This window comes from Sprattus sprattus, assembly GCF_963457725.1.
Source record: "Sprattus sprattus genome assembly, chromosome: 18".
Lineage (NCBI taxonomy): Eukaryota > Metazoa > Chordata > Actinopteri > Clupeiformes > Clupeidae > Sprattus > Sprattus sprattus.
Genome location: NC_137916.1, coordinates 24405779 through 24420278, shown reverse-complemented (window position 1 = coordinate 24420278; position 14500 = coordinate 24405779). Strand labels below are relative to the sequence as shown.

At 45.1% G+C, this 14500-nt stretch overlaps 1 protein-coding gene across 3 annotated transcripts in view; it reads left to right on the top strand.

Moving 5' to 3' along the window:
* Positions 1–25: 25 nt before the first annotated feature.
* rab11fip4a (RAB11 family interacting protein 4 (class II) a) overlaps positions 26–14500 on the top strand; it is a gene marked incomplete at both ends in the record, with an annotated part of 64679 nt that continues 50204 nt past the window's right edge. For all 3 annotated transcript variants that reach the window (XM_080855760.1, XM_080855759.1, XM_080855758.1), the window contains 2 exons: positions 26–178; positions 11216–11303. In XM_080855760.1, coding sequence (XP_080711886.1) covers positions 26–178; positions 11216–11303 — 241 coding nt within the window. The remainder of the gene's footprint in view (positions 179–11215; positions 11304–14500) is intronic.

Genomic DNA, 14500 nt, shown 5'->3' with positions numbered 1-14500 from the left:
TTCTCTTGACAACTCAAACACGACAATGGACGGCAATGTTTTCCCTGATCAAGAGCAACTGCTGGGGTTTCTGAAAAAGCTGAAAGAAGTCTTCGACGTTTGTGACGAAGATGAAGACGGCTTTATTCGGGTAGAGCACCTCGTAGACCTTGGACTTCAGTTCGGGCAGGGGGATGAGGTAAGGTCCTCTCATTAAACTGCTGTTAATCATAAAGATAGCTGGATGAAAATAAACATTCCATCTATTGCCGACAAAATGATGTCAAAGATATATGTGCTAACTGTCATTGACGTTTCATCATAAATGAAATACCCTCCTTGAAATCATCTTGCTGCTTTTCCAGTTCTCATTAACAGGTTGTCATAACAGTGGACAGTGAAATTGGTGATCTTGATCTGATTTTCGTTAAGATGGTTGACCTTTTCTCACAGCGTTGAGTCATTCATTACGAAGACAACTAATTTAATGCTTAATCATGTAGCTCACCTTGATGTGTAGCTTAGGGTACAGTGCATCATCTCAGCCCTCTGGCAGGGATGGAGAGTGATTGCATAATGTTATCGACAAGAATCCATGCATTTGCAATATTTGCAACGAATTTCTTTACCATTTTCAAAATCTTGAACTTATATGAATGACATGACTTGCTGTGTACTGTATCGTAAGCATTAAGCTGCAGAGATCAGGGAATGTCTTGTGTCAAAGCTAATGAGATAGCGTTGTTATTTTAATGCTGAGTAAAAATCGCCCAAACATCTCTCAGACGGTCAATTAAACCTTAAAGATGAACAATCATTATATCAAGCCCTTTTGCTTTCATAAGGGCAGAGACAGAAGAGGATATCATTTAACCCACTCATAATTTGATTTAAACTAATATTTCCATAGTGATACACTGGGGTGTTTAGTGTACGAAGTTGTGCCTGTTAATTATTCCTCTCGTTTCTTTACAGATGCAACACACGCTGATGCTATTTCTGAGAGCTAATCTGAAATCTTTTCATTTGGATCTCCTTACAGCTGTACAATTTGGGCTAAATATAGCCAAAAGTGTGGCTACACAATCACTGACATCAACTGGAATTACATTCAGGCGTGGACACTTGGTTTGCTCAAAACAGCTTCATAAAGCTAGAGAGATCCATTTCTGGCGAACAGTAAAAGCTTCGCTACTCAGTTTGATCTTAACCAAGATGCTCTTTTGGTGAGCACTTCACGCACTTTTGTGGTGGCACTGCTGATCACGTTGCTATGGAGCGAAACCATTAGATTACCCTTGAAAAGGCTGTTAGCTCAACCTGCTATTACATTGCATTGTCGTCATTCCACTCAAAGGCTCTCGATGTGGTTATCATCAGCTTCCGCTGATTAAACCATCCGTCATACGTAACGTGGCTGATTTTATTTTTGGTCTCATTAAGCTAAAATCATGAGATTATGTTGCATCATAATAATAATAAAAACCTAAAGTCTTCATCATCTCTGTATCATGTTTTTCTAAAGCATTTACAGTAGGTGAACCATTAAATTCCTCCATCACATAAAATAAAACTAAAATGAATACAGAGCTTCGTGTGTAGGTCCCTTGGTTGAATAAGCACAGTGGTGCTTAATTTGAGGCACTTCTAGGTCTGTCTCAACAAGCTGCTGCAGTCGATGATTAGAAGGTTTACTGCTGTGTCCCCAAATGCACTGCGGGCTCTGCAATCAGCCAAAGGAACACCCATCATTGAAAATTACCCTAAATTGAAGCCAAATAATAGCTTAAGCCCAATAGAGCACTGTCATAAGTCCTCCTTGTACTCATGGCGACAGCCAGAACTGGCAAATGTAATTAGGCTTTCTACAATGAGTAGTTATATACTTGTGAAAATTGCTATAAAAAGTAATGCATGTGATGTGGGTGAACCTCAACATAAGTGGTGACAATGAATAAGTTCTTTTTTTAAAACCTCCATTTGCACCAAATGTCTCTCTGGAAGCACTAATCAATTTTGGGGTCAAATCTAGCATCGGGACATGTACCAAGTTGAAAAACAGTCTGCTGTGCTGGTTGTTGGTAGTTTCAGTCCTGTGGTGATGTAAAGATTGTATGATATTTAGGGATAGAACTGAACAGAAAAGAGTGTCATGAATGTTTTCTTGGTTTTGTTAGACCCACGGAGAAGTAGTTGAAAATCAGCTTGTTAACAATGCATTAAAGATGCCAGATCTTTTGCTGACGCATACTGATTTCGCTACCTCAGAATAATAAGGTTCTATCTGCGTTCAGGTCAGTTTTGAGATATTGAGGTTTAAAGTTTTAGCATTGCATATACCAAAACTGACAAATGGGGCACATTTTTCAGAATAAAACACTCCATTTTTTTTTTTTTTTTTTAAAAACACCTTAAATAATGTTCATAAATTATGCCAGAATAGGAATATGTAAATAACTCAATTTTGACAAAAATGTCAGATAGAACCTTATTATTCTAGGGTAGCGATTTAGCTTTAATGACTTTGAGTGTTTCAAATGACATTTAAATGTCATTGTAAGTAAAAGTAATGCCAATTGTAAGTGCTTTTCCAGGTTTTCTCTAAGTGAATGCTGTCAAATTCTGCATGGCATTTATGACCACCCGTGTGCTTCAGCTGCTTTGTGATCCGCTGTGTTGTTGACGTGTCGTTGACGTGTTGTTGATCCGCGTTGTTGACGTGTGTGATAATCACGTCTGCCATGCAGAGCAGGTGGGCTGTCAGAGCGTGACGAAGCCTGAAGCACATTCTCAGGAGAGAGATGGGACCGCCCGTTCCCCATCATCACCTCCCTGCTCTTCATCCATCACTAGACGGCCAGTATTGTATTGCTGTTATGGTTCTAATGATGTGAACTGGGGCATCCAGTTTCCAGCCATTTTCAAAGCCGCACAGGCCTCTCACTCCCCCCCCCCCGCTCTCTGCCCTCATACTGTCCAGCCAGACAGGGCCCCCGCCGATAGGTTGTCTGTTTGTTTGTTTTATTTTATGATTGACCTCTTTTCCCCGGGGCAGCTTGTAAACGTTGCATGGATGTCCCGGGGTTGCTCACCGCACGTCCGACGGCTCCGGCGTCTATAGGTGCCGCCGGGTGCTAAAAATAACAAGCAGCTGAGCGGAACACTTTAGCTTGCTCTGGCTCCAGCACCGGCCCCGGCCCCGTCGCCATGGATACACTTGCATAACACACTGGTGGCGGACGCTCAGGCTGTGTGGTCAGTGGAGGGCTGTTGGAGGTGAGGTGGAGGGCTGTTGGAGGTTAGGGGGTGGGTGGGTGAGTGGGTTAGGAGGGGGCGCCCACACATCTCCCCATTCCCAGTGAAATGTGACCAGTGGGGCTGGGCTCTTAGATTAGGAGAGGAGACCCGTATTGTTTTGGGTCTCTGGTATCCAGGTCAGGCCAGTGGAGAGCATATAGGCCCATTTTTCACGGGTGTGCCTGTCTTCCTGGGCGACACTGAACAAACCTGACAGTACAGCTGTGTGTGTGTGTGTGTGTGTGTGTGTGTGTGTGTGTGTGCGGTTTAATTAACTGTGTGAGTGTGTGTGTGTGCGTGTGTGTGTGTGTGTGTGTGTGTGTGTGTGTGTGTGTGTGTGTGTGTGTGTGTGTGTGTGTTTGTGTGTGTGTGTGTGCACCTCAGAAGAGCTGAAAAGCTCCACCGCTCAGGCTAGATCCTCTCCAGAGAAAGCTGCCACCTAGGCACAGTCCACTCTTCTCTACATGTGCAATGGAATGAAATAAATATGCAAGGACAATCTACTCAAAGGCCTTAATTGCCCCTTGAAAAATAAAATGAAGCTGTTTCCTTTCCCCACACGTAGGTGATCCCGGGGTTAAATTATACTCATCGTCATTCTGTCGCCCCAGATTGTTTCCTCATTGTTAGTAACCTACAAAAGAGGAGGCATGGTGACATGAAGGAATGGTATCTTGTGTTCTGCAGCCTCAACAAATAAGGTAGCTGATTTAATCAGGTGGCAGATAAAGGAAGAGAAAGAGGACACATTCATTGGAAAGAAAGAAAAAAAGAGAGGGAGCGATCTCACAGCTACACAGCTAGATCCATGTTTATGGTCTTGCCTTGCTTGCTTTGCAGCATATGATGGTAATAACATGCTCAATGGCTGACAATCAGTTTTGTATGAATAATAAGGGCCTTTATTGCACACTGTCTTATTAAACACGGCGTATTTAGTTGAGTCTAGTAAGCACCACTGTGCCTTTGGGTTCTGCGAGGATCAGGAAATGAGTGTTGATGAGTCTGTACTGCTCTTCCCTAATGAAAATTGAATGCATCTCCTGTTTGCAGTTAAGTGCAAGATTACCCAAAGACGCTGTTCAATATCTTCTCCAGGAGGTGTTGTCTCCTCCCTCTCTCACCGCCCGCCCTCTCACGGTCACTTCACTATTCATTTCAGGGAGCGTTGTCTTCTTAATTGCCCTGATGACTGGGAAGATAGCCCTGTCCAAATGTGATTGCTGGTAGGGGCTAATGTGTTTACCTAAATGCCACGGTGCATGAGACAGGGAGGGGTGGGGGTGGGGGTGGGGGTGGGGGTGTGGGTGTGTGTGTGTGTGTGTGTGTGGGGGTGGGGGGAGGGCAGTGCACCGCAGGGGCCTGGTGAGGTGGGGTGGAGAGGAGGGTGGGGTGGAGGAGAGGTCTGTATGGTTGGTGTGCCTTTGGCTTGCTTGTTTACAGCACTGAGTGCACTTTTACTTCTATTGTGATGAAGCACTGGCATGGAAGGACACACGCTCTTATTGACCATGTATTTGGAGTGTTATTACCAGCCCTTGACAGCGGGGACCTCCATCTGTCCAATTACTGCTTTTGTTTGAGGCATACTTTATATACTATGTAGTAATAGTTTTGATGTTTGGGATTATTATTATTGTTATTCATTGATTGTTTTACATTTAAACTTGTTTTTTAAATTGATACTTTTGTTGTGTGTGATGTTTTCTAATGTTTTGTTAGCCGCTATGGACATAAGTATCTTTTATCACAAACATAACCTCCACGTGTGCCGTGCACTAGCAGACGATACGTCACCTGTTTCTGCTCTGGCTGTTATTGACACGTCACCTGATCCAATCGCTTAAGGAAAGACGCAAAGCTGCCAAAGAAGATCCACCTCTTCTCTGAAATGGTTTTTGCTTTTTGCCTTCCTGAGATTTATGTTATCGAATGTGGAAATGGCAGCAGGCTGGGAGCACACTCTGTTCTAGACCTTGCAATCAATACACTTGAGTCGAGTCATAGCATTGGGCGGTGCAGATGGCCCTGTGTGCGGCCGGGTACAGTAGCCTCAGCTGGGTGTGATGTAACCAGCATGTCTTGAGTGGTGGAGAGCTGTTGAGTGATAGTATAGCCTTTGTGTGTGTGTGGGTCTGCAGACTGTGAGTCATTGTACAGGCATGGACAGCAGGGACACTGATCACGCAGCAGTGATGGGTGACAGGCTCCCAACAGCGTCGCTCTGAACTGATGTCAGCCACTGAAAACACACACTCACTTACTTGCTCACACACAGGACACAAGTAGACACACACAGATAAATTCACGCTCGTGCAAAATCTCTCTTCTACACACAGAAATATATAGCCACAAATACACACACACACACACACACACACACACACACACACACACACACACACACACACAAAGAATCACTATCGTCTCATCATCTTCATCCTCCTCCTTCATCTTCCTCACTCCACCACCCCTCCTCTCCACCCGTTGTGTAAGAGTGTGTGAAGACGTGCCTCTGCCGCGCAGATACCCACCCCCTCCTCTCGACTGTGCGCTCTGGCCTTGAGAGAGCAGGAGAGAGGGAGAGAGAGAGAGGGATAGGGAGAAAGGGAGAGGGAAAGGGAGAGCGGGAGAGGGAGAGAGAAAGAGAGAGAGGGAGGGAGAGAGCGAGAGAAAGGCTTAATACTCCTTTATTATACCTCTGTCTAACTGTCTTACATGATTACACTAATAACACAAACGTCAAGAAGCTAAGTCAACAATGCTAACACCGCACCATTAGAAAATAAGGAAAAGTCTCCCATTTCACTTTCAAAATAATTTGCCCATTAGAGAGAGAGAGAGAGAGAGAGAGAGAGTGAGAGAGAGTGTGAGAGAGAGAGAGAGAGAGTGTAAAAGCGACAGAGACAGAGAGTGTGACAGCGCGAGAGAGAGAGAGAGTGTGACAGTGAGAGAGTGTGACAGTGAGAGAGTGTGAAAGAGAGAGAGGGAGAGAGAGAGAGAGAGAGAGATAGAGCAATACAGGGCAAGTGTGAGAAACAGGTGGAAGAGGAACAGTGGAACGGAATAACCAGGGGGCTCAAAGGAGGGGGGTTCATCCTAGTCCAACTGATCACAAACACCCTCACCTCTCCCCACTCCCAGCACCTGTGCCAGGTCACACTGGGTGTGCATGTACCATACTGTCTTTCACCATACTGTCTTTCACCATACTGTCTGTCTCAGATTTGGCGCTTCTTCTGCCTGTTGTTGGGCTCTTTATAGAGCCTCCTCTCCTCAGCAATCTGGTCGAGACCCGCCCGCCCGCGCGCGCGTGTGTGTGTGTGTGTGTGTGTGTGTGTGTGTGTGTGTGTGTGTGTGTGTGTGTGTGTGTGTGTGTGTGTGTGTGTGTGTGTGTGTGTGTGTGTGTGTGTGTGTGTGTGTGAGTGTGAGTGTGTCTGTGTCTGTGTCTGTGTGTGTGTGTGTGTGTTTTTTTTTGTGTGTGTGTGTGTCTGTGTGTCTGTGTGTGTGTGTGTGTTTTTTGTGTGTGTGTCTGTGTGTCTGTGTGTCTGTGTGTGTGTGTGTGTGTGTGGCTGACACCCGCTCCATCTCTGATGTTAAACTCAGCACCACTGAGCTCCGCAGCATCACTGCAGTCCTGCACCCATCCTACCCCCAGCTGGAGGAGGGCCCCATTGCCTCACTCATGCAAGGAAACAACAGCCAATGTCAAGTGCAAGGATTCTCTTCCGCTTTCCATAGGAGAGGCCGTGGCTTGGCAACCACTGCGCTGGCTCTGCAGTAAATATTTCATTTCTCTTGCTTATGTAACTCGTCACGATGATAAATATTGAATAGATGGGAGATGCTGCAGTGCATGCTGGTCCAGGAAGATACGACCCTCAGCCAGATTCCGACTGTCTTCACCTCCCCCTCTCTTCCTCTCTGCAGCTCTTTTCTTTCTGTCTCTCTGTCCTTCTCTTCTCTTCCCTTCCCCTGTTGTTCTCCTTGTATGAGGTGCAGTGTTTATGGAAATGGCAGAACAGTGTTTGCATTTTTCCCAGATCTCTAAGTTTACTCTGAATGGATCCGTTTACTGCCAGTAATGCTACCACCTTCACACACACACACACACACACACACACACACACACACACACACACACACAGACACAGACACAGACACAGACACACACACACACACACACACACACACACACACACAGACACACACACACACACACAGACACACACACACACACACACACACACACACACACACACACTGCCTTTGTCTGCTCCTGCATGTCGCAGAGAGATCAACATGAGAAACATAATAAATGATGAGGGCAGAAGTGTTAGAGCATGACCCGATTGGTGTATATATAAATATACGTACATAGAGCATTTCTATGAAATTTGAATCGAAGGTTTTGTTTTTATAATATATAATATATAATGCAGTATATGAAAGCTGTAGAGTCTGTGTCAGGCTGTGGGTTTGTGTTAACATATATTTGTTCCTGTTCTGCATCCTCTTTATCTATGGATTTAATTTATGATCCATAATCGCACTGCACTCTCTTTATTTACGTAGTTCTGGGCCCCCTTTATCCGTCTCTCTCTGATGATTGCAATTAATGGAAGTATATTCATATTATTATATACTTTACATAACAAATGCATGCAGGGTAATGAACACATAAACACACACACATACACACACACACACACACACACACACACACACACACACACACACACACACACACACACACACACACACACACACACACACACACACACACACACACACACACACTCACACACACACACACTCAGACACACACATACATCTCTTGCCCTGATGAGTCATCTCCATGACCCCTCTCTTCACTGGCTGAACCCCAGACTGAATGATCTGTATTTAGCCGGTGTGAACACCTGAGCGGGGCGGTGATGACGTCTGTCTGGGAGTCTGGGGTGTGAGGGCCATGGGTGCGAGCCTGCGCCGACTGCAGCCGCTAATGAACTGAGATGCTCATCAACAGGTTGTCACATGAGCCCATGGCGTGAAAGTCTAATTTTGCATGAGTGTGTTGTGTTTGTGTGCATTTATGTTCACTGTGCTTTTGTCCTGGTGTGTGCACAATGTGTGCTTATGTGTGTGTATGTATGTGTGAAGGTTTTGTGGGTGTGTGTATGTATTCATTGGTCTAGTTGTTATGCTGTTATGATTTGAATGCATCAGACAAAATGATCTGCATACGTTTGTGTGTGAAATTCCACAATTTTGTGGCATCGTATGACAATCCATCTCGCCATGGTCTCCCAGGGACACTGTGACACACACTTGTCAATCTTGGGTGACATGAAACAGATTTCCCGTCACTGAGTGACAGCTTGCACTCCTTCTCCTCCCCCCCCCCCAGCCCAAGACCACAGTCTTCCCCCCTCCCCGCACCATCGCATGCTGTCTGCTTTGATCAGCGCCGCTCTGTGTCGTTAGCGTTTGTCTGTGTTCCGTGTGGATTGGTGTCAACGGGAAACGATCTCTCAGTCCCAGGCAGTTGATCTTATGGTTCTGGTGTGTAGCCGATGTGCTTTCAGCCAGCACCGCCTCTGAGTCTCACACACCTGGCACAGCTGACTGAGTGACATCAGTGATGCTTGTTTGAGGGGTATCTCATACAGTATATGTGATGCTTGTTTGAAGGTTAGCTTACGTATGTATGTGATGCTTGTTTGAAGGTTAGCTCGTGTATGTGATGCTTGTTTGAAGGTTAGCTTATGTATGAGCGAGAGCAAGAGTAATGAGCTGGAGACTTCTGCACGTGACCCTCTTCTCAGTCTTTCTCCCTCTCACTCGCTCAGGGTCTTTTCTCTTGGTATCTGTTTCTTTTTTGCACGTTTAAACTCTGCAATTTAGTTTTCTCCTTGCTTCTTGCTCCCTGCATCTATATTTCACTCTCCCTCCCTCTCTCTCTCTTTCCCTCTTTCTCCCTCTCTCCATCTCACTTTCCTTCTCCCTCCCTCCCTCCATCTCTTTTCATCTCTCTCCCTCCCTCCATCTCTTTCTTTCATCTCCCTCTCTCCATCTCTCATCTCCATCTCTCTTTCCCTCTTCCTCTCTCCCTCCATCTCTCTTTCCCTCTTCCTCTCTCCCTCCAACTCTCTTTCCCTCTTCCTCTCTCCCTCCAACTCTCTTTCCCTCTTCCTCTCTCCCTCCAACTCTCTTTCCCTCTTCCTCTCTCCCTCCACCTCTCTTTCCCTCTTCCTCCCTCCCTCCCAGTCTCTATCTCTCCGTTTTCTCCCTTTTCCCTCTTCCCTCTCTGTCTCTGTATTCTGGACTGTTATGAATTATTCCTCCTCAGTGATGCATAATGCATGGACGCTTAAGCTCACACAGGCTCTTACTCGGAGTGAGGGATGCCTCTGTGATCGCTGTTGACACAGCCTTGTCCTCTCACAGAATCCAGATTGATTAAGGGTGGCTTTACACGACAACGCTCCCGGGTGAAAACGACAAAATATTTTATCAGATGTGCCTTTCGTTTAGATGGCGACAGCGTTTTGAGGGCTTAAAAACGCAAAAAAATGAACCCACCCTCCAGAGTGGAAATCTTAAAAACGCTCCACCGTTGCGTTCCCGTCTAAAGGGTTGAAAACGCAAAAGTGTGCTCTGAGCTGCTCACGCTGGCTCTCCTGGCATACGCGTTGACATCATATCCATGTGCAGTACAGCCACACAACAACAAACATGTCGGATTATTTCCATCACTCGGAGATTCAAGCTGCCTTGATATCCAGGAGTCATTTCAGCAAATAAGCCGAGTAATCACAGATAAAACAGAACAGAGAAGGCGCATTAATTACACTAGGTCTCGTAGCTAGACTGTTCTATCCCTTGTAGCCTACGTCGCTTTGGCCAAAGGCGTCTGCTAAATGACTAAATGTAAATGTACACGAACACTGCAAATGTAAGTGAATTAATAAATAAATAAGCTCCCAATCGCGTTAAAATAGCCATAGTGGAATAGAATGGACACATATACATCCTGCAGTACCTCCACGTCTGCACCGGTTAAGTTCAATTTCACACACTTCTGCGTCACCGTCTGCATACAGATTTCCACCCAAAGACTCTCGTCTAAACGCGAAATTAAAAGTGGGAACGCAACGCCACTTTTGCGGTTTGTGTTCAGATCGTTGTCGTGTAAAGCTAGCCTAAGTATTAGTGGATCACAGAATCCAGTTTGAATATGTATAAGCGGATCACAGAATCCACTTGAATATGTATTAGTGGATCACATAATCCAGTTTGAATATGAATTAGCAGATCACAGAATCCTGTTTGTATTACCGGATCAGAATCCAGTTTGAATATGAATTAGCGGATCACAGAATCCAGTTTGAATATGAATTAGTGGATCACAGAATCCAGTTTGTATATGAATTAGTGGATCACCAGATCAGATGTAGTCCATCTGGTCTTTGACGTGTGTTCAAATGTGCTCCGGAACACCAAGGTTGACCTACAGTCACATGGAACCTTGAACGTTACATTTTAAGTTGAAATAAAACAAAACATGAAAAAACACATTTGTTATTTACTTTTCTGTATTGTTTTTTTTCTGATTAAGCAGTTAGTCGTTTTCCATACTGCATATTAACAGGTCCAGGGTGTATTTCACACGTTATATAATCAGGCGTTATGTGGTTGCACATCCTACACGCTGATAATTATGCATCCTGCTCCCATCACTTGTTTGTTTGCAGGCACCTCTTAGTCATTCAGGCTGATTAATCATGAAGATTGCCAGATTGTGTTATGCCGTTTGGCTGAAAAAAAGCCAAATTCAGCCCACACAACACGTCATCTGTTTTATTTGAACTATTAAAACCCGTGCTTGAAAACGGAGGTAGAATATTATGCTGACTCTTCTCTCTTTCTCTCTCAGGTGAAGAAGTTTGCCAAGTATCTGGATCCGAATGCACACGGCAGGATCAACTTCAAAGATTTCTGCCATGGAGTATTCGCCATCAAAGGTAAGAGTGGGTGGCTTGAGAGCTGAGGGGCTTTTTCGTAGCGAGCGGCGATTAATACAGTTAATCTGTCGTCGTGGTAGGGATCAAAGCTATTCTAAACGTGTGTCAACAGGCTTATCAGCGTATGAATATGTATGCTTGCTTACGCCTAGAAGGAATGCAGGGTCTTGCCACTCTCTTACCAACCTTGCATTCTCAAATACTGAAGACTGCTGCTGTAGAGGATTTCACAGGTAGAGGCCATTATTACGGTGTGTGTGGATGTGTGTGTGTGTGTGTGAGCGTGGGTGTGTGTGTGTGTGTGTGTGTGTGTGTGTGTGTGTGTGTGTGTGTGTGTGTGTGTGTGTGTGTGTGTGTGTGTGTATGTGTGTGTGTGTGTGTGTGTGTGTGTGTGTGTGTGTGTGAGCGTGGGTGTGTGTGTGTGTGTGTGTGTGTGTGTGTGTGTGTGTGTGTGTGTGTGTGTGTGTGTGTGTGTGTTGTAGGAGTTTAGGGGATATAAGCTGAGGCAAGCACATATTTAAAGCCTGGTATGACATGTGTCAGTGGTTTCCATTTTAGTTAATGGAAGTAAAAATCGCCATTTTTCCAGTCAGTGAAAGCCCCCTCTGCAACTTACTTTGTGGCCATTGTGTAATGGATGGTCCCTGTAACAAAGTGCCTGCCTGAAGCGTCACACTCCACATGGGCCCTTCCAAAAATAAGTACTTGCCAAAGTGCAGCCGTACCTCGACAGGACAATTGATCTGTTCAGTGACAAAGCGCCCGGAAAAATGCTTGCGCCAGGACATGTCAAGTCTTTTTTAGCCCATCAGGTAGCTGTTTTTGTGGGCAAAATCCACAGTGTCAGAGCCATTTTGTCACCATACAGGTGACTTGCATAATGGAGAGAACAGGCAGAAGTGAAGAGAGGGAAGATTAAGAGGTTGAAGCAGCAGTGAGAAGTTTCGATCTAACAGTAGTGGGCAGTGGTGTAGTCCAGGGTATACGCAGGGATACGGAGTATACCCACTTATTTTTCAGTAAGCATTGCGTATACCCATTTCTGAAAGAAGGGGGATTATCATGTGCTGTATGGGCTGCTTACAAAAATTAAGAGTATACCCACTTCTCCAGGGACCACTTCACAACTGGTAGTGGGCTAACTACCTCAAAGGCAAACAGCCTGGTTGGCACTGATAAAAGTTTGCTAACATGCTAACTGGTGTGTTTTGGCGATATAATTGACGATTTGTTTTGAAAAGCTTTTCTTACATTTTCTCAGGGTGTTCCATTCAGGGCCACAGAATTGCAAAGTGCATTACCTGGATGGCTAGTGGGAAACGATATGTGTGGGATCAGTTATTCACTTAACCATGTAACATCAAAATTAATTTAAAGATAGAATAGAATAGAATAGAAAAGCCTTTATTGTCATTGTATGTGCATACAACGAAATTTGGAGTGCTTCTCCTGTTGGTGCGACGAGGGACAACATATAACACAACAACAACACAATATTTACTTCCCTAAGATGCTTTACAATAAATACAGAAAGTTGTATATATGCACATGTGTAAGGTGACAGAAATGGTATGTGTGACTTGTAGTCAATAAATTAATTAGTGTTTAGTGCATGTCTGTATTAAGGGAAAACTGTTCTTAAGACGCGTGGTCCTTGCTCTAAAGGATCTGTTCCATCTGCCTGAGGGCAGAAGAGTAAACAGGTGGTGGCCTGGGTGAGAGGAGTCTTTTAAGATGTAAAAAAAAGAGTCTTTTAAGCCGCTGCGTCCATACGCGCCATCAAGATGACACCAAAACTAGTTGTCTAGTGTGTGGTGGCTATCCAGAAAGCAAAGGCGATGACGCTGGAGCGGTCGTGGCCTGGAGAGCTGTCCGACGGCTCTGGAGAGCACAGAGAGGGCGTTCCACCTACCTGACAGGGCGTTCCACCTACCTGAGAAGGCGTTCCACCTACCTGAAGGCGTTCCTATGTGCCCGAAAACGTGTTGTACGGAGTACCATAAAAACACCTTTAGCCTTGCTGAATCCGCCCCAGAGTTTACCATTATCCGCACTTTCTCCAGTCAGCCTCAGTCCCTGGATATAGAAGGAAACGCAGCAGAAGCCGTTTGGTCTAAAATAGTCTCGGGGGAGAGAGAAAATGAGATGTCTTGCAGATTACAGACAATAGTATACACAGGGCCTACGAATGGCTAATTACAGCTGTCAACAGAGTCAGGATTAGCAATGGGGAAAGCTAACCACAGACCCGCTCAGTGGTGCTCAGAGCCGTTAGCAGGGGGGCTAAATGTGTAGCTCCAGAGAGGAAGAGGCAGTGAGATGTTCTGGGGAAAGTAGAGGAGGAAGGAGATTATTAGAAAATGTCACTGTGAATGTCACAGTGGATTTGTGTATGTTAAGTTAAGTCCGCGGACTGTCTCGAGGCAGCCATGATTGCTTTTTATGGTTATGGAGATGATGCTTAGTCGATTAAACATTATGAGTGTGTGTCTGCCCCTCTCCCATAAGCCATATTAAAATGATAATCTCTGCTTTTTCATGTGCTAGTCCTCATTCCCCCTCATTAGGAAACCTCACTTTGAGTAGTTGCTGTCAGCGACTAAACCTGGAACATAGTGCTCCCTTTGTCAACAAGCCCATCACAACAAGCCCATCCAGACTTAGCTGTAGAGCTCAGTAGGGTTTGTTATCAAACCAATAACACATTTTTCTTTCTTTTCTTTTTGTTTTTCCCTCTTTTCTTTCATGAGCGCAACTTACAATGTTCTTTTGTGCCGAAACCAAATGCTGATTATGTTCATTTTTGTCTCTGCAACCAAATCAAATGTGATAGCTATTCTGCCGTGCTGCCGTCCGTTGTTCGTATCTACAGAATTTAGTCCGTGAATCATTTGAGACCAAAGCCAAGTGCGCTGTGGTGTTGTGTGGTGTGTTAGTCTCATTTCCCCAAAACAAAAGGTCCATGGCTGGTTGCTCTCATTGAGCAAACTCAGAGTCCGGTGAACCGTTCCTCGTTTTCGGACATTTCCTGCTCCTGCCAAATGCCTGAACTCCGAGGGCTGCCACCGCCTCTGTTCCCGCCATCCATGCCAGTCTGCATGTGGGAACTTCACTGCTACCAGCCTCTCTCCTTTTTAAAGTCTATTTTTATTTAGATAGGAAAGTGTGGAGAGACAGGAAGTTGGTGGGAGAGAGAG